An 18428-nucleotide genomic window follows, 5' to 3' on the forward strand; every position below is an offset into this window, starting at 1 on the left:
TATATATATATATATATATATATAGTTATAAATTTGATTGCAGAAGCTCAGTTCTTCCCCTTACTTCTTTTTTATCGCCTACATTTTGTTCCCTAAATTTTAGAAACTTTATGGAATTTGAAAAAATAATCGCACCATTATTAGTTCCTGTTCACATCTCCACTGCTGATAATACAATTCGGAAGGAAAAGGTAGTGGTGCCACGTCTCTTCTGTGTTTTATCTTATTATCACTTTGTTTCACTGAGAAATGTTCGCATCAAAGAGTACTGTCTTGAAAGAAAATTAAGTAAGAAGACATCGATAGGTTATGGGAGTTTTCTACATAAATTTCCATAAAAGACATTTAAGAACACAATGAGTTCACTTTCCATTAAAATTCAGTTCTATTATTTGTAACAGAATTGTGATCTTCTACAGGATATGGTAAAATTAATTAATCGGATTATAAAGCGTAATTATCACTATTATTTCTTCCATTTCATAACATTTGGATGATAATTAAATTTACTTGCTACGTGTATTGTTACAATAATCTTTTATGAAAAAGTTTCTAAATTACTACTTCAAATTAGTTGGTAATCGATTCCAAATAATTATGCATTTCCTAAAGACCTCAGTGATCAGAAGGTGATCTCTGTGTGTCCAAATATGGATGCAATTCACTACATTCAGATAAAATACACGACCGAGACAATTTCTGATATCAAAAAACATTCGTCAATTCTATTTTACCACAATGAAGAGGATGGTATACCCTGCAGAGGCTTTCCTGGGAAAATTTCCAAAAGTTTTTCTGTGGAAAATTTCCGGAAGCTTTAATGCGAAAGGCGCGTAAAAATGATATTGAAACTATAGCTAGTATTACTACCAAATGAAATAGTCTTTCAGACCGGAAAAGTTGTGGGTACTCCACAAATACCGAAAAACTGTCAAAGTTCAACAGAAATATCTGCGATTTTAAAACCGCTATCTACGCAAATTTCAGACGGAAAGGATGCGAACGTGTAAGAAGAATTTGAGGGAAGTGAAAACGGATACAATGATTTTAAAAATAATTCACAAATAATGTATTGGTAGTGTTCGTGTTAGTTAATCAAAAGCCCTGTGGTCATGCAATTTGATCGTCAACTAAAAATAATGCAATTAACCTACGACCATCGGCAAAACCTTAAGTCCTCTGAGAGACGGCAATAAAACATAATTTTGGCATTTATCATGATACAATGCAAAAAAATAAAGTTTGCATTAAATTTATGCAAAAGTATACTTAAAATGTTTTAATAAATTACTTGAAATTATTTGAGATGATTTACTGTGTGAGGTGGAGAATATATTGCAGATAATTTGATTGAAATTAAATGGAATAACATCTAAATATCAAGTCTAAATTGCAGTAAAAGTGAATTATCTTATGATAGCTAGTCAGCTAACAATAAATGAGATGAGCTGAGGAAAAAGTTGTTGTAGTGTTTAAAAAAAATGTCAACTTTAATGTCAACTTCACTACAATAAATGATTATCATTGATGAAAAAGAAAAGTCAAACGAGTCATCTTATTGCACTATTAAAATGTCTTATATTTTAATTATTGGATAATTAGCCATAATCCATCTAATTTTCACTCATATTCTCAATCTGTTTCGTCAAATAGGATCAATATAATTGGAATTACTTAGAAAGTGAGATATTTTTCATAATCTGACTCCAATATGTTCTTGTTGAACAGTGGGACACTTTAGTTGGGATATTTAGTAATTTTCGTCTCCACTGTTTATTTAATCCACAGATCTAAATTCATTAAAACTTTCGGTTTAATTTTCAAAATTTAAAGAGACGCTAACCTGACACCGATGGAGATGACGGTGCACACTGGGATTTGCTATCGGATATGCAGGGATAAGCGTGGAAAGCGGTACTTGAACATTTCGATTCCGAATATACTGTTCTATTTGCACATACAGTTGAAGCTTCTGGACGCAGCCGAGATGATGCCGAACCGCTTAAGAACTCAGATTTTATCAAATTTCGATCGAAATTCGGACTTGCTGATGTACTTACTTTCGTAGTATTAGCGGCAGCATCCGGAAAATCTTTGGTAGCAGTGGCTTTAATAAGTGCTACTTCCTTAGCAGCTTCCGTTTCTGTGGTTTTTTCAGATATTCCGGAGCAGCCATTGCTTCTTTCCCTACCCGTACCAATCAGAGATTCGATATCAAATGACTGCATAAAAGCATATAGAATGATTTTCGAAATCTGCCGTCTCCTATCGCTTTTTCAGTCCCGACAACGAGCAACAACACAACTCAACTTCGCCTCCACTTATTTCAAAAGTTTACGGTAATTTGTCGATGATTCTCATCGCGGAAGTTTTGCTTTCAGATCAAAAGCCCCGCCCTCAACCAATCCTTCCCAGCCAATAGGTGGAGCTCTTGGTCGGAACATTTCAAGAAATAGTGTAGTTGACACGTAGCGAGACATACGACACTAAGCATACATACCACGCCATCCACTATTCCTTCCTTTCTATTCCTTTCATGAAAGTTTCATAAATGATACAGATCCTCTTTCCACCTCCTTTTTCCTCTCTCTAACTCCTTGCCCCATAATATTTTTCTTCTTGTAAAGCTTTCACAAAATAATTGCCAATTCAGTTGTCTGTAATTAATTGCAACAGTATCAATGAGTAGATCATTTGCCTCATTCTGCTTAATTAGAAGGCAATATAACTCTTCCTCTCTCTCATTAGTCATGTCCCCTTCCTCTTCCGCTCTAGCCCTTATCCTGAAGCGGTAAGAAGCTAGATGAAATGAAAAGGAAATAATGAGTTCAACAATTTAAGCTTTAATTCCAACTATTGGCAAGAGATACGAATTACCCAAACATTTCACACTTACCCTTTCAGTGAAACTTCATGCTTACTGTAAACCCTGAACTGCATGTACGGTGTAAACGATAGCAATCATTTACAGAAACGAAGAAGCGCTCAACAATATTATCCACAAACGAGAACGAAATGCTTAATTTGTTACAAATGATAAGGTGGGTCGGTCAAGTCACCACCAACCACGCATATAAATCCTTCAGTACGATCTCAGTACAAAAAAAGACATCAGGAAAATTGCTTTTTTCCCTTCCACCCCTGAGACAATTCCTGTTTATTGCCTGGCCAGATATACCACAGTAAGAACGCTTCCAATTGTCCCATCTCTCGTATTGCTCATTACTAAGGTATATTGTTTGTCCAGTAGTAGGTCCTTAAAAGTCAGATTTTCAGTGTTTCAATTTAAATTGCCTGATACATTGAATCAGTGCCTGCATGCCTGATCTATTTATCGTCACCTATGTCTGCTAAAAAATATTGAAAAGCCATATCTCTCTACCTGTTGATGTACTCTTACTCCTTTCATGCTGTCTGTCTGCAAATTACGTTTCTACACATGTCGCTAAATACAAATAAGTTTACAACATTAAAGGACCATAAAATCATTGTACCGATTTGCTTTTGCACGCCGGAGGCCTTTCGGAGTCTCAAAACCATTTCCTTATTGCTCTATCAGTCATAAAACCATATTTTATATTTCGGCACTCAGAAAGTCCAACTGCTCACTTCCGCTGGGCATGCAACAGGAGAGAGATGGCGAAAGCGAAAGGGAAACGAAATTTTTGTTTTGGGATGTAATTTGTCACTCTAATAATGACCTATCACACCTGACAGTTGCATGTCCTTTACAACCAATAACAACTACTCAGTCGTCCTTCTTTACAAGATTAACTTTATCGATTTTTATTCTTAAGTTCATTAATACAAAAGACCAGTTCAAAGGACAACAAAGATTGGGAAGAGTGGAGGAAGGAAAGCAAGGCGATTCCATCAGCACGCTTTCATTGCTTCACCATCTTACGCTCACACAGTAAATTTGAAATGTCTCGAACATAAAAAGGAGCAGGAAATAAAGTGATAGGAAACTCTGATTAATAAATGCAAGAGGTGTGATTTTTCACAAGTTTCATGAACATTCAAAATTTCAAACTTCAAAAGTTCGGTAGCACTTTTTTTACTGGGGGGAAAACTCCAGCATTTTCCTCTCATATCTCTATATATTCAGTGAAAATCTTGTTTATGAACATATTCCTCAGCGTAGCCATCATTGGGCACATGACAGTTCTGCGTACATGTATATAGTATCAATGTAGCCCAATCAATACTTTTGCCGAGATCATCAACGCCAATAAGTGTCAAAAGATGGGGCATAAGCTGAAGCTCAAATTGGCGCTCCGATCCACATAGCGAACACGGTGGAATTGCTTCAGGTGGTGGTGCATAATCAGTTGCCAGCAACGGTTCACCACCACGGCTATAACGCAATACTTGCTCAGGATTCAACGCTACTACCTAGAAATATATTCGAAGACCTAATTAACTGTAGACCAGAAGCAATCATACACAAATTCAGAGTGTTACTGCTATTAACATAGCATCGTTTAAAAAATCGATGGCATTTTCTTTGTAAATTTGATGACATTTGCTAAATTATCTACTCTATCGAACATTCTATTTTTCCATCTATTTCCAAAAAAACTACTTGATTTTAGTGAATAATGAACCTTATTAAAGTGTTTGAAAGCAATGTCTTTATCAACAAAATCTTCTAAATCCTCCAAGTCACCGTTACCAGAATCACACGGGGTCTGAAAAAATTTTTGAATCAAATTTAAAAATTAATCACTCTACCACAGGTAAATTACAAATCAACAAATTAGAGAAAAAGAGAAGTAAGCGAACTTGAAATCGACTAAAATACAGTGCAAACTATAAAGCATGATAAATCAAAATATGATGCTATCGATTCGTGAATTTTTTACAATCCAATTTTTTATCTCCTATGATCTAGATTATAACAATAACGATGCAGCACGGGAGTAATTGCAATATAAGATTTTCGAATGGTAATATAACAATTATTTTCAATAAACATGTATCTAACCTTATGTTTTTTCATATATTGTCTGTATTCTTCCATGCGTTTCTCGGCACTACCTTCATCACTGTCACTATTTCATCATCATCATCATCATCATCATCATCATCATCATCATCATCATCATCACTGTCAACATGATTGTTTCTTGGCAAGTGCTCTGTACCCATTTCTATTGCATATTCCGGGAAAACAAAGGCATTTGTTGCAACGCTTCTTTTCCTTTTTATCCAGCTATTTTCATCGTCTCTGGAGAAAAAGTTTTTAAAGTTCTGAGAAGAAACTTGGATAAGTTATAAGCATTTGTCGCTATTTCAGTACCAAGAAACTCGTAAAGAAAAAAGACTTCTTTTAACGGTTTTTTCCAGCTCACTCTCCCACCCTTCACGTTTCATTCGCCATTTCTATTTCTCCAACATTATCAACAGTAAGGCTTACTTCCCCTCATTATCAGGAACTGCAAAAAGGAGTTCATTAGTTGAACTCTGTTTACAGCATTCCCTTTTATGTGACGAACTCCAATCAATTATCTGATGTTCACGGCTACAGTACCTGAACAATAAGTTATAAGCATTTGTCGCTATTTCAGCATTAAAGTTAAAAATTCGTATCTGTAACAGAAATGCTTAAAAAAGATTATTTTGCTCCTCCTCCCTTACTTCTACTAAATTTAGCCACCTTCCAGGTGATCTTCCGAAAAGAGCAAAAAGACGATCAAGAACAAGAGCTCAAACCACAAAAAGGAGATGTTATGTTAAAATTATCAAAAGATGATTCTTATATCATTCAAAATACATAAAAATAGAAAAACTCGGAAACCAAAAATTCGCTTTTTTAGTATATGAAAAATCCCGAAAGAAAAAGCACCATGTAAATTCACAACGGGCACATTTCTTTGTAGCACTACAACCACAAATTTGACATAGATGAGGATAAGTTTGTTTCCAGAACGGATCCGGGATATCACCTTCTAGATCAGGATCAATGGGTTGTTCAGAAGCGTAGAAATCATTGAATCGTGACAAGGTACACCGAAAAGCGCGGACATTACTGGCATCATTACTCTGAAATATTGCTGTAGTATTTGGTCAAATATATTTGCCAAGAAATTTAAAGAAAACGGGAGTTTTGGCAAGAACAGAAACAAACAAACATATCACAGAAATATAAAATCCACATGGTAGCAGCTTACCCGTGAACACTGTGAATTTCGACAAATGAAGAAAAATAAAGTTCGATGAAATGAATAATCTTGGTCATTGGGACTTGTAGCATAAACTTGAATTAAAAATACCATTGGCTTCTCGCAGACCTAAATTAGAAAGTTCCGATTCATCAAAGTTTATCCTCTTTGTTGCTTTCAAGAACTGTTATGTTGACTTTCAGATTTTCAGAAATCATTAGGCTAAGGTAAAGATTTGTAGCTTTCAAAATCCACGGAAAAAATGCTCAGAAATACGCAAGGTTTGAAAAATGTCAATCAATATGTCTTTGTATCAGTATTTTATATCACGTGAAGATCTTCTACACACTCAGAAACAGTATCATGCTTTTTCATATATCGCACATGGCGCTGAAACAAAATTCGTTAATCGATTTCCTTTGTATTTATCATTAAGATTTAACACATATAATAAGACAAACTCGACAAAGAAGAGAGTTATTAGCAGGAAGATTAACAGGATTTAACCAAGCGGGTTTACCACCAATTTTACCCAGTGGCATATAATGTGACAATAAGCGATAGGAAAGCTGAGGCTCAAGCACATTTCCAAAACCCAAATATATCGGATATTCTGCAAATAAAAACAAAACTAGATTTCAATTCTCAATGAATTTTATGCCAAGAGACATTTTATCAGAAGCTACAATTTCATGATTTATTAGAGCGTGATAAGTCTCATATTTTCAATGGTCACTCTTCCGTAGTACCGAAAAATAAATAAAAGTAGGGAAAGAGCTGGTCATTCCGTATCACCTAACAGAAAAGAGAGTGCTTGCTTTCAAAACAAGGAAACAGCCGGGTTAAAATCAGAGCAAATGTACCAGGCATACCAAATAGCAGTAGCGCACATTTCCTTTCTGAACTGTACTAACTTTTTAACCATAATTAAGTTCGATGAACTTGTGACACAGTTGCACAGAAATCTTGGAAATGCCACTGACCAAATTTAGCTATTTATAAGGTACGTAAATAAAACAAACTAATACCATCATAGGAAAAAACCCAACAGTTATAAAATAAAATAATGAAATAGCTAATATAATGAAATAATTTCTGGAATGGAAAGGCTCTTGAAAGAACCCGCAGGATACTTGGTAGATGAATGACGAAAAACACGAATCAAACAACTTACTTGGAAAAATCGTTGCTGTCAACATAATCGCTGCTACTCTTCCTTCTCAGGCCTTGCGTCTGACTGATAAGCTGTGTAAACGAATAAAAAAAGCAAAATGTGAACAAGTAAAACCGCAAGAATTGCAGAATATAAAATCGATTTCTGATTGTCGTAACCAAGCAGCGCTGCGATTTAAAAAGATAAACAGATGTTCAAACTCTACTACTTTTATATTCAGAAACCTTATTTGTAAGGTTGAATAGAAATCATCCGCTTCATCTCTACACATAAATCCTCCTAGAGTTCCAATAATTAAAAAAAGTGTATCACTCGACTGAGATCGAGTGATATACTTTAATTTCTGATGTGAAACTTTATTGGTCACAATGCACCTCTATCAAAAATACGATGAAGATTCTCACTTATTCGAATCCTTTGCAATATCTTTTTTAGAAAAACTCTTCATTTGAACAAATATTTACCTTCAAAAAAGAGTTTTTTCAAAAAGAACATAGATCCCAGTGGGACTATTATAATTGTTAATGAGTACGTTAGCAAATTTTTCACTGCTGCTTGAACAGTTTCGTCGCGAAGATTAGGAATAAACTGGTCCATCAAATGATCCCAGAATTAGGTATTCCAATTCTTGGATTGAAAAATCCTGTAAATAGTATAATTTCGTTTGAAGGAATGAAATCTCCGAAATGTTAACACATTTCTTTTAACAAATTTGACAAACGTTGGAAATGCAACATAACTGACAGAGAAAGCTTCTAACATTTAGTTCTCCTTTGGACTTCCATTCCCATTTTAGGTTGAAACATGTTTATATATAAAAAATCGCAGAAACAGAATTTTCCTTCTCAAAACGAAACATAATAAAACAAAGTGTTTTACCACCAAATTTTTGTCATCATAGAGCTTACAAAACATACACAAAATATATTCAGCTGGGATAAAAACCCGTAAATGTTGCATTAAGTATTCAATTATAATTACTCAACATCTCAGCTAGTAAAATCTCTTGAAAGCATTGCCTTATATATATATAATAATATATATATATAATATATATATCTCAAATAGAACCACGAAAAAAATCTATTCATCTTAATCATGATAAAAATTTATCTAAATCTGGTATCATTCAATAGACCAAGGATTCAAAAATATTTTTAAACTCTTCGATTAAATTGTATTTTATTCTGTATGACCTCTTCTTGTTGGTCCAAAAAAGCTTTTGTTTGTTTAGTCACTCATAAGAAAATTCTAATTCGATCTAGCGATTTATTGGCTGATCATGAATACAGTAAAAGTTGTACAGACAAAATCCGCCTCTCTGTGTTTGCAGTCGAAATTATTTTCAAATAATAAGTACAGGAATAACTGTTGGTGGAATTTACCAATGATTGTAAAAAACTCACAAAGTACTATTTACTATTTGTCCTAAAATAAAGTTTCACAAAAAATGAAAAACTGACGAAAAAGATTGACAAGTGAAATTATAGACTGCACGCCAAGCAGTCTGCAAAACATAAGACTTGAGTTCTTGACAACTAAAGATTTCTAGCATGAAAAACTAAGCATATTTTAACATAATAACTAAGCATATCTTTGATAACACATCTACTCTCCTTTCTTTCGAATTTCTTGCAATTCTGTATCACTCTTTTCTTTGTATGCCACATAGACGAATAGGGCGATCACCAAATAAACCACTAAAACAGCAACAAGAGCGGCAGGTATAACAGCAGAAGATGGCGACCATCCAACACGATCTGGAGAAATTATATACTGATTTGAGGAAATCATATTCACTTTGAAAACTGAAGGAAATTTTCACACTAAAAAAGGCGCATTTTTCAACTACCATACATTGAATAAAATAAAAGGAAAGCAGAAGAAATCAAAAGCCATCACTTCTGGTAATACTTCAATTTATGTAATAAATTCATCCAAAATTACAAACTGCTGTATGCTGCACATAGTCTACATGTCAGTGAACTGAAACAACCTCGAGTTGGATTCAGTTTGGTAGCACGAATATACTAGTTGAATTGATCTTAACCAAAGAAAAAGCTTGCCTTTAATGAGAAAATAGAAACAATACATTGCAATGAATGGTAGAGTGAACATCAATAGGCTGTATTTGACGAGATTATGAAAGGCTACTGTTTGCATGTTTGGTCGATCCATATATTCCTTGCAAGCATCCTTAAAATCTTACATGCCTTTTAAACTGCAATTGCAGTTCCAAAAAAGCAAAAAAAATCGTTTTCATTTGCACATTTTCGCATCGCAATTATCACGGATAATGAAAAAGAGAACAAGACAAAATCAATTAGGTAAAGCCATGACCAGAAGTTTTGAAAGAGCTCTGCAATTTGCATTGGGCAATGTAATAAAACAGATCTTTGATTTATTTTCTAAATAAAAATCTGAATTACCGCTAAGACAAAATGTAACAAGCAAATTTGAAGCAACCAACTTACCCAATCGACTTCTGCAGTTTTGTTGCAAAAAGCAACATCACGGAATGCATCACCAAGAACACTGTAATCATCGTCTGAACCTTCATCTGAAGAACCCATTTCCTGAAGCACAATAAGAATAAACAGAAAGAGAAAACAACATATTTATATAGTTACATGTCTTATACCATCTCTGTCCTTTTATTTGATAAACATATCATGCATACTGCAATGCCGCTCTTCTAGAATACTCGGGTAAGAACTTCGCATTTGCGACTGCATACACTTACAGTAATGAAATACGATACAAAGAACTGGAACTGAAAAAAGAATGGACTGAAATACCATAAAATAAGACTATATTCCGAAAATTGTGGACAACAGATCTCTTTTTTCTCTCCAACTTTTCGTGACAATTCACCATTATTATAAAAATCTAAAAATTTCGTGGTTTTGACATAAATGTTACCAAATTTGTAATTCGAGGGTTAAACTGTCACCATTTCCACAGTTATGACATCTAATCGATATACCCAAGAAATATGCTTTGAGAGATATATACTCTTTAGAACAAAGCAATTTTTAAAATAATTTTATCCACTGATAACACCGACAACAAAAGAAAAACGTAGAATACTAAAAGGCCCATTGTTACAAATAAAGAACGAAACCAAACAAAAAAATATCAAAAATCATTTGGAAACCACAAAAATTTCCCTTAAATAATGCAGTATCAGCAAGAAAGTTTTAAAATGAAGAGATCTAAAATGCAAGGAATAACAAGCAATCGATGACAGCTGCCTATGAAGTTTAAATAATTGCGAACCACATATTTCCTAAAAAGCAGTTTTAATCTTTCTCCGAAATAGTAAAAGTTACCATTCCTCTATGCAGAATTGTATTTTTTAAGATTTTTAAAGATTGGAGATATTTTTGAAAATAAACAGAAAAATAAGAAAATGAGGTAAGATATAAAACGAACACATAGTGTAAACTTGAATAATGCAATAAAACAGACCTCTGACTTACCCTCTAAATTGAAGTCTGGATTATTGCCAAAACAAAACTGTAACATTTATTTGAAAGTGAAGTGTCCGAATGGAAAGAAACAACTATTCATAGTCGATAGTAAAAAAAGAAAAATCAGTACGTAACTGAATGAGGAACATAAAGAATATTGACTTTATTCCTATTCCGATCACCAGCTGGCTTCAAAATCCCCATGAATTCCAGTTCACCGATACATCGGAAAAGACGCAAAACTGGACTGGTGTCATTCAAATCCACCAAGTACTCCTGAAATCTTGCCAGCCAACGGTATATCGGAACATTCTTGCATTCCAGTGAAAGGTCGAGAAGAGATCGGTAAGCAAGGCAAAGATCCATTTGAATTCCACTGCGCTAAAAGGGAAAACTATTCCTGCTTTTCCTTAATCGATAAATGGCAGAGGGTTTTTTTTAACATGTCACTGACACAAAATCAATGCGAAAATGAAGAAACTAGAAACAGTCCCCTTAGTCTCTGACTCTAAAAAGTCGAGGCTTTTACCACTGGTAGTTTGGCAGCCCTAAAATTTGAACCGCGAAGGGTATTAAAAATTATGTCCCTTCTCTTTTATATAATAATGTTAATTCAAGTTCAACTAATACTTTGAAAGTTTTGATTAAAGTATATTTCCAAATTAACAGAATTTACTATTTCTGAACCTGATGGCCCATCCTACAAATAAAAAAGCTAGAGTAGTCCCCGACCAACAGAATGCTGGGAACCACTACTTCAAACATACGTGTTCATTACGCAGTTTCGGTTGCAAAAATGCTTTTTCCAGATTCGCTGTGGTGGAAGGAACAACCAAATTCATCACATCCTGCTGCCCAACAAGCAATTTTTTTTCCAAAATTGGCACTTTATGGAAAATCCTTAGTGTCTTAGACATGATCTGAAAGAAATCCACAAAATGGATATGGATAGTAAGATTAAGGATGCATTTATTTCCTGCAAAACAACTCCTTGTTCATACTCTTCACATTAACATACCTGTGTGAGCAATTTAATAAATCTCTGCCGATCATGAGATACCACATCCATACGCTTCTTCAGAGCTATTTTATCCTGAAATGACTAAATATTACAAACAAAAATGGAAAACCCTTAAGACGAAGAAACATTTGTTTATGCAAAGAATAAAAGTCTAAAATCTTTTAGCTTATTTTTACAACTTATTCGAATTTTAAAAACAGAATATGGACAATTTATTCAAATCGCATTTCTTACGCGTTCACTGAGTGAAAAAGGTTAAAATCCTCAAGTACATTAAAGAACTGCAACATCTCCAGGACTAATAAGCATAAATTATTCCTTCATATACCAAAGATAAAATTATACCCTCATTCGTTGTTGCATTTCATGCAGCGACAATCTTTTCTTACAAATACCAACAACTGTTGTTTCATGTTCCGATAATGCTTCCTTTTGCAGTGCAGTTTTTCGCTGATCAATTTCTCGTAAATCAACAAGCAATTTCTGCAGCATATTCCACGATTTAATAAGCATTTTTTAACCGCTTATCTCTGGCACATGCTGACCAAACAAGTTTAACCATAATAACCCCTTAAAGCAATTAAATTACTTTTCTTTGATGGAGAAATGAACAATCATAATGGCTATACCACGAAACAGAAAGAGATGCTTGCTAGAGCAACCATCAATAGCAAAAGAGGTAGATATCATTCAATTTACTGCACCATTGTAATACTGAGTACACGCTCTTAGGGCAAAACTATTCCAAACTAATTTTAGTGAACAATTACTTATCATATTGTAAACATATTTTAGTGATCATATTGTAAGCATCTATGAAAACGCTGTTTATTAATCTTCATAAAAAAGGAAAACCTGCACTTCATTGCCGTAACAATTGGTTATTCGTCTTACCGGATTCCATAGTTTTAATAAAGATTCTACCATCTCTTCAACACTCCATGTTACCCAAATACTCTTCCATGTTCTGAAAATGATCGTTACACAGTAATAATTCTCATGGAATTCTCTCATTTTGAATGTCAAATAAATAACAAAATGTTTTTGAATGCCTATCAAAATACCGAAAGAAGTTTTATATTCACCAATCTTACTCTTTTCATCAGAAATTCAATCAACCTTATTCTCAATACTAGTTCGAATTGATTTCTGTTTAAAGACTGCTAAAAATAATGGAAAAACAGAAACGATCTCTTTAAAGATAGTTTAACCTACGAGTATGGTCCTCCTTTCTCAACGAAAAAATTCGGATTCGACTGTATCCAGCTATGCAACTCATACACATTTTCTGCATGATATGGAAAACCGGCCGTAAACTCGTGCAAAAGGTATAAAAATGTATCGTAAGATGCCAACAAGGTTTCCATCCCAATCTTCAATAAAAAGTGATTTAATTTAGGCCTTCTAAAACTTTTTCCTATTTTTATACCCAATCATCATACTAGTAAGAAATAACTCACATTTCCGCTATTAACAGCTACATCACTACCAAAATCTTCGCACTCGAGCAATTTGTGCAGAAGCGTTACTTTGAGAATTCTCTTCACTTCACAGACTGATAAGCTATCCCTCAGAAATCTTGCTCTAAGTTCTTTATAAAGTGTACCATCGACAATCATCTGAAATATTACCGATTTATACTGTGATAATATTGAAATCATTAGATTTCCACCTTTTCAAATCTACAAATTCAGGAACAAACATAGTTGTCGGGTTTGATTACAACAGCTTCACACACGGCTTGCAAGGCATACATTGGCGTTGGCATATGAAAGCAGTAAAGAGTCAATTTCCAGAAGCTTTCCTGCGAAAAACGAGTAAAAATGACATTGAAATCCACAGCTACTGTTACTACCAAAACAATTTTCTTTTCCCTGAAATTGTCTTGTAGACTGAAAAACTTGTGCCTACTCCACAAATACCGAAAAATTATTGAAGTTCAACAGAAACACTGGAAATTTTAAAACTACTATTCAAGCAAATTTCAGGCTGAGAATTCAAGTATCTGATATGAACACTAATAACTGACCACATTGGATCAGTGAGCACCGAAATTAAGCCATCCAAGTATGGACCTGCTGTGAAGCACTCCACTTGTTTTAGCATTATATATTTTTTGTCCTGAAAATGATCTGATAAAATATCGAATGAGAAGAACGGAATGAACATTAATTCAAACTCGTTATAAAGGAGGTTTACAAAGTAATTACCCCCATTTTTTGGAGCATTTCGTGGAGATCGTACAACTGCATTGTCTGCGATGGTGATATACAAATTGGTTTTATCTTCAACACGTTAACTAAAGCCATCTCAAAATCATAACCATCTAGTGTTTCGCATCGCACCACTGCCATTGGTATTCCTGAAACAGATTCTGAAAATTAATCTAGGATCTAAATAAAATTCTGTTGCCAACACGGAAATTAACAACGCAGACCACTACAGCCTTCATTAGTTTTTAAAATAGTTGATTAGACAACTGATAGGAAAGGACAAAGTGGTAGTTAAAATATGAAAGATTTTCCCTGAAAGTCATAAAAACAGATAATAATGAATGCGAGTTTTTTTTTTTTCCAAAAACAAACAAGAGATTTTCCTTTAGTCCTTTGCTCGGATTGTCTTTTCATTTGCAAAAAAAAGAAGTGAAGAAACACTGTAGATTTTCATCAGACTCCATAAGCTAATCTAAAAGCCCCGATCCATACGACTTTATAGCACAAAAGGCAAGAATTACTGTCACGACTGCTCAGTTAACCTATTTTGACGGATTTTCTTCCGATTTTAAAAGTACTTCTTTCTATGAACCGTTTGCTCCCGTTAATCTGTTCTTCTTACACTTAACCACAGTAAAAACCAAGAGGAACATCGTTACTCTAGAGATTCTTCCCATGATGATAATAGTTAATGGAAAATAAATGAATAGATTGAAAAGCTATTTATTAAATTTAGTACACAAAGACCTGAGGGTTGCAACGTGTTTTCCCAATATGATTTCGTGAATGCAGCTACTTCAAAGACGACCTCCTCATAAATCTTGCTAAGTTCACAGTCAATCTGGAACATTAATTTGCTGCATTTTGCTTTGAAATCATTCAGGAATATACCATTCTCACGACCATCAACTGACTCACTTTCCAGTATCTTCCGTTTACCTTTATGAAATGTACAATATTCCATCAGCGCAATACACTCTGAAATCAGGCTTATTCCGCTTTATATGCATGTCCAAAATAAAAATGTTATTTATTCGGAGAGAACTTGTATTAACATATATTGAAGATTAAATATTTACACAAAGCAATAAATGAAGAATGCTTTTTTTTCATAAAACTCAGTGGGGCATTCACTGGATAATAGAATGTTTACTTTTACTTGACTTTTAATGAGCAAGAACTGCGTCCAACATTTATATCATATCAAGTCGATGACGTATATGGTACGCAAGATAAAAGGAAGACCAATATGAATGTACGGCAAAACGCAAGCTAAAACGTGCCGGCTAATATAGCAGAAACTAAGATCAACAAAGCATGAGCCATTAAATGGTCATCAGGAGGATAGACGCTAGAGTCACCAGCGGCAAAATTTACACGGTTCTCGTTAGAAAACCTTTAAAAAAGTTTTAAAACCAACCAGCTAAAGGATAGATGACAAAAGGCAAAGGACGCACACATTTGGAGTAACAAAGACTGGTTGATGACCATATCAGATAAACCATATACACCTAAATCCTACTATATACGCATCTAACCCCTTCACACGTATCATCAAATGTCAACCCCTCAACACCTTCAAAATAACACCCACTGAGCAAACCGTTTTCTCCTCGCAGAACAACTGATTTATATGAAGCGGTTTAAATTCAGTACGCAGAAATATGTTGTTGTGATTCATTTTTTCTTCATCAAAATGATAGGCAATGAAAATATGGTAATATTTCAAATATGACCACTGGATGTGATAGAAAAAAAACACATTTTTTTGTGGAAGAGTTGACAGTCACTCTTAAGGAGTTAAAGTTGGAAAAATTAACAAACCATTAGTTCCCCTCTCTGGTCTTACTATTCTCCTTACAACTTGAACCAGTCATATGAAAGCCAAGATGATTGAGATAATGGCGAGATATGGATATATTTCAGAGGGATTAAAGATTGATAAAATTCGAGAAGTAGCTGGACGAACTTTTTATGGACGAACAATAACTTCAGTGAGTAAAATAGCATTAGAGGATGAGGAAGAATCAAAATTGCATTGTACATGAAAGAAAAAGCATATTGTGATTTGAAAAACGGAATAAATTAATAGCATTTGAGAGAGATATAGAGATAATAACAATGGCCGTAAGAGTATGTTGTAACCTGGTTGAAGTAGAAATTTTGTAAAATGTCCCCAGCAGGTATCGATTCAAATTGCGATCATTTAGTTCATCTTTCTATAGTTTTTTCAATCGGCGGCGAATGGTTAGTGTCTCTTGGCTATCCAGAGGAAAGGTGCTCTTTCACAATAATTTAGTTTATTTCGGATATTATGACTAGTGAAGAAGCGAAAATGTGTCAAAAATATTTTCAAACGTTTCAAAAATGGATTTCGGATGACTAACCATCATGCAACTGTTTTATCGATTAAAACTGGATAAAAGTTCACAAGTTTTCCATCATGTAAGTTACCCTATTCTTAGCAGTTTTGTTCATCACATATTTTTGGTATACTGAAGTTGATTTCAGGATGCTTTCATGTAAGATAACTATTCAGGTAAGATATGACAACGTAGATGAGAAGTGGCGCCTACTTTAGCTAACTATCAGTGGGAAAAATGAGGTATAAAGATAGGTTAGTATGTAGAAATGGTTGAAATAACAAGTTCTCGGAGGGAAGCGCATGCAATATCAGTGGCTACAATGATCATTTATACCCTAGTTATTCTGAAATCCCAGAGTTCGAACTTTTGCCCTTTAACTTTGCAAACATTCACTTGTTTCGTCTGTAAATAAGCGATCATATTTTCAGCATCATGTTACTGCGTTTACGTTCGGTGTTTTACCAGTATTTCTGGGTACTGTGGTTGACTATTACGTTTTATATAACCGAAAAGTAAGTTTTCCGCAGTTTTCTGAAACTTTGCAAGTAAAAGGTAGTGCTTTCCGTTTACTATTATTGGTACAGTTATTGTAGTTGCATTTAGTGATAATATCTCACTTTTTTCCATTCCTCGTTTTTTGTTCTACATACAGCTCATTAAATCATTTTACTCCCGATAAATCAACTGACGAATAAATTAACGAGTTTTCAGGCATATTTTAGCATTTCCTCCCATGCCGCAACATATTTCTTTTCTTCCTTACCTCTCACTGGTCTTTGTTTTTGTATTTTTTTTGCTTTGTATAGTAACTTCGAAAAAGCTACGGAGTAAGTATTGTTTTACATTATTTACATTATTGCTTTTAAATTACTGCTTAGTTTAAGTATGCGGAGCACCGAAACGCATATTTCGATCTTTTTAATCGATTTCATAAGTCTTCTTGTCTTGGTCAGCTGATTAAAACATCAAGGTATTGAGGACATTTCTTGAGAAAAATATAAGATTTGGCTCAAATATTTTTTGATTTCAAAACAAATTATGAATCTTTTACAAATTTTTTAATCATCATGATTGGAAATTCCTAATCAGCCATCTTTTGCAAGCAAAAAAATTAATTGTATCGGTGAAATTATGAAGAAGCGTACATCTTGATTTAACTGTGTTAATGTCCTCTACTATTAATTTATTTGTAGAACTCATTGCCGTATTCGTAATGTTCTCCCATCGATATCGGTCGCTACTGGTGATTTCTACTGGGGGCGGTTGATATGGAGGATTCTAATTTTCACTCATCTTATACCCCGGTGGATTTTTGTAAAAGTTAAAATTTTAAATGTAGAATAAGAATAAGGAACAAGAATAATGCATCGGAGGATGACGATCAGCTAAATATCCTAACCAGTGCTAAGACAATATAATGTACGAAATCTGACAATTGGGAGAAAAATTCAGTATTTTTAATACATTGTATTAAATAGTTCCAGAGTGTTAGCAGCAGTCGCATATGCACAGTTATTCAGAACCCCATTGGAAACTATTGTACAAAGTATTTTCCGTTATCTCACTTGTTTCCTTGGCTTATTAGAATTATTTTTCTTAGCAATGGTTAGCGCTATCTCATCCAAAGATAATCATTTTCGCCATGTTCTCGCTTTCTCCATCTTTCAGGTCCACTTTACAATTCATTATGTGTTGGTTAATTTTAATGACAGAGAATTTCCTCCAAGTTTCTAATTTTTGTTGAAAGAAGAAAAGACTGGGGTTTTTTTTTTCAGCTGTGAATATTTTACAGGTGACAGGAATGATTCATGGTGCGTTGCATATTATAATGTATCGAACAACGGGTATCTGTGATTACAGTACCCATACAAGAAAATCTTACAGGTTACGAACTTTATTATTCTTGTTTGTTAAATCACTGATTACTGGAAGAATTTGGCACGAATTAGATAACTTTCTAACTTACTGGAGAGTCTTCCAACTTACTGTGAATTAAATAATTCTTATAAAATCCTTT

At 34.0% G+C, this 18428-nt stretch overlaps 5 protein-coding genes across 5 annotated transcripts in view; 1 reads left to right on the plus strand and 4 right to left on the minus strand.

Moving 5' to 3' along the window:
* Positions 1-1838: 1838 nt before the first annotated feature.
* On the minus strand, positions 1839-2321 carry LOAG_06101 (hypothetical protein; the record flags this gene model as incomplete). The annotated part of the gene is made up of 1 exon (XM_003141637.2): positions 1839-2321. Exon 1 carries the CDS (start codon positions 2226-2228, stop codon positions 1839-1841), a length of 390 nt encoding a protein of 129 aa, XP_003141685.1. The 5' UTR covers positions 2229-2321.
* A 1518-nt stretch (positions 2322-3839) lies between these two features.
* LOAG_06102 (programmed cell death protein 2 domain-containing protein) lies at positions 3840-7991 on the minus strand. Its single transcript, XM_020447063.1, has 9 exons — positions 7803-7991; positions 7339-7505; positions 6626-6777; positions 6174-6293; positions 5849-6045; positions 5420-5533; positions 4988-5230; positions 4608-4691; positions 3840-4395 (listed from the first exon to the last, which is right to left on the minus strand). The coding sequence occupies exons 2-7, from the start codon at positions 7361-7363 to the stop codon at positions 4999-5001; spliced, it is 840 nt and encodes a 279-aa protein (XP_020302667.1). The 5' UTR covers positions 7364-7505; positions 7803-7991; the 3' UTR covers positions 3840-4395; positions 4608-4691; positions 4988-4998.
* A 660-nt stretch (positions 7992-8651) lies between these two features.
* Positions 8652-10233, minus strand: LOAG_18625 (hypothetical protein). The gene is made up of 3 exons (XM_020451289.1): positions 9813-10233; positions 9405-9534; positions 8652-9098 (listed from the first exon to the last, which is right to left on the minus strand). Exons 1-3 carry the CDS (start codon positions 9909-9911, stop codon positions 8947-8949), a joined length of 381 nt encoding a protein of 126 aa, XP_020304940.1. The 5' UTR covers positions 9912-10233; the 3' UTR covers positions 8652-8946.
* Positions 10234-10934: 701 nt separating this feature from the next.
* Positions 10935-15009, minus strand: LOAG_18626 (hypothetical protein; the record flags this gene model as incomplete). The annotated part of the gene is made up of 11 exons (XM_003141639.2): positions 10935-11192; positions 11579-11731; positions 11830-11904; positions 12178-12315; positions 12688-12799; positions 13048-13205; positions 13293-13451; positions 13535-13706; positions 13862-13953; positions 14043-14194; positions 14793-15009. The coding sequence occupies 11 exons, from the start codon at positions 15007-15009 to the stop codon at positions 10935-10937; spliced, it is 1686 nt and encodes a 561-aa protein (XP_003141687.2).
* Positions 15010-16268: 1259 nt separating this feature from the next.
* LOAG_18627 (hypothetical protein) overlaps positions 16269-18428 on the plus strand; it is a 3343-nt gene continuing 1183 nt past the window's right edge. Inside the window, exons 1-5 of the mRNA XM_020451290.1 lie at positions 16269-16490; positions 16840-16923; positions 17123-17238; positions 17605-17715; positions 17896-18079. Of these exons, the coding sequence (XP_020304941.1) occupies positions 16437-16490; positions 16840-16923; positions 17123-17238; positions 17605-17715; positions 17896-18079 (549 nt within the window). The 5' untranslated portion in view covers positions 16269-16436. The remainder of the gene's footprint in view (positions 16491-16839; positions 16924-17122; positions 17239-17604; positions 17716-17895; positions 18080-18428) is intronic.

Source organism: Loa loa (genome assembly GCF_000183805.2).
Source record: "Loa loa unplaced genomic scaffold supercont3.408, whole genome shotgun sequence".
NCBI lineage: Eukaryota > Metazoa > Nematoda > Chromadorea > Rhabditida > Onchocercidae > Loa > Loa loa.

Excerpts from the sequence above, each read along its gene's own strand:
- LOAG_18625 (XM_020451289.1), bottom strand. The coding sequence starts at position 9,911 with ATGGGTTCTTCAGATGAAGGTTCAGACGATGATTACAGTGTTCTTGGT. Across the intron at positions 9,535-9,812 it reads AAACTGCAGAAGTCGATTGG|GATGCTTGCAAGGAATATAT; the intron begins GTAAGTTGGTTG and ends TAAGATTTTAAG. Across the intron at positions 9,099-9,404 it reads TTTCTATTTTCTCATTAAAG|ATCGTGTTGGATGGTCGCCA; the intron begins GCAAGCTTTTTC and ends TAATTTCTCCAG.
- LOAG_06102 (XM_020447063.1), bottom strand. The coding sequence starts at position 7,363 with ATGTTGACAGCAACGATTTTTCCAA. Across the intron at positions 6,294-6,625 it reads ATAACTCTCTTCTTTGTCGA|GTCTGCGAGAAGCCAATGGT; the intron begins GTTTGTCTTATT and ends TTTCTAATTTAG. Across the intron at positions 6,046-6,173 it reads GAAATTCACAGTGTTCACGG|AGTAATGATGCCAGTAATGT; the intron begins GTAAGCTGCTAC and ends GCAATATTTCAG.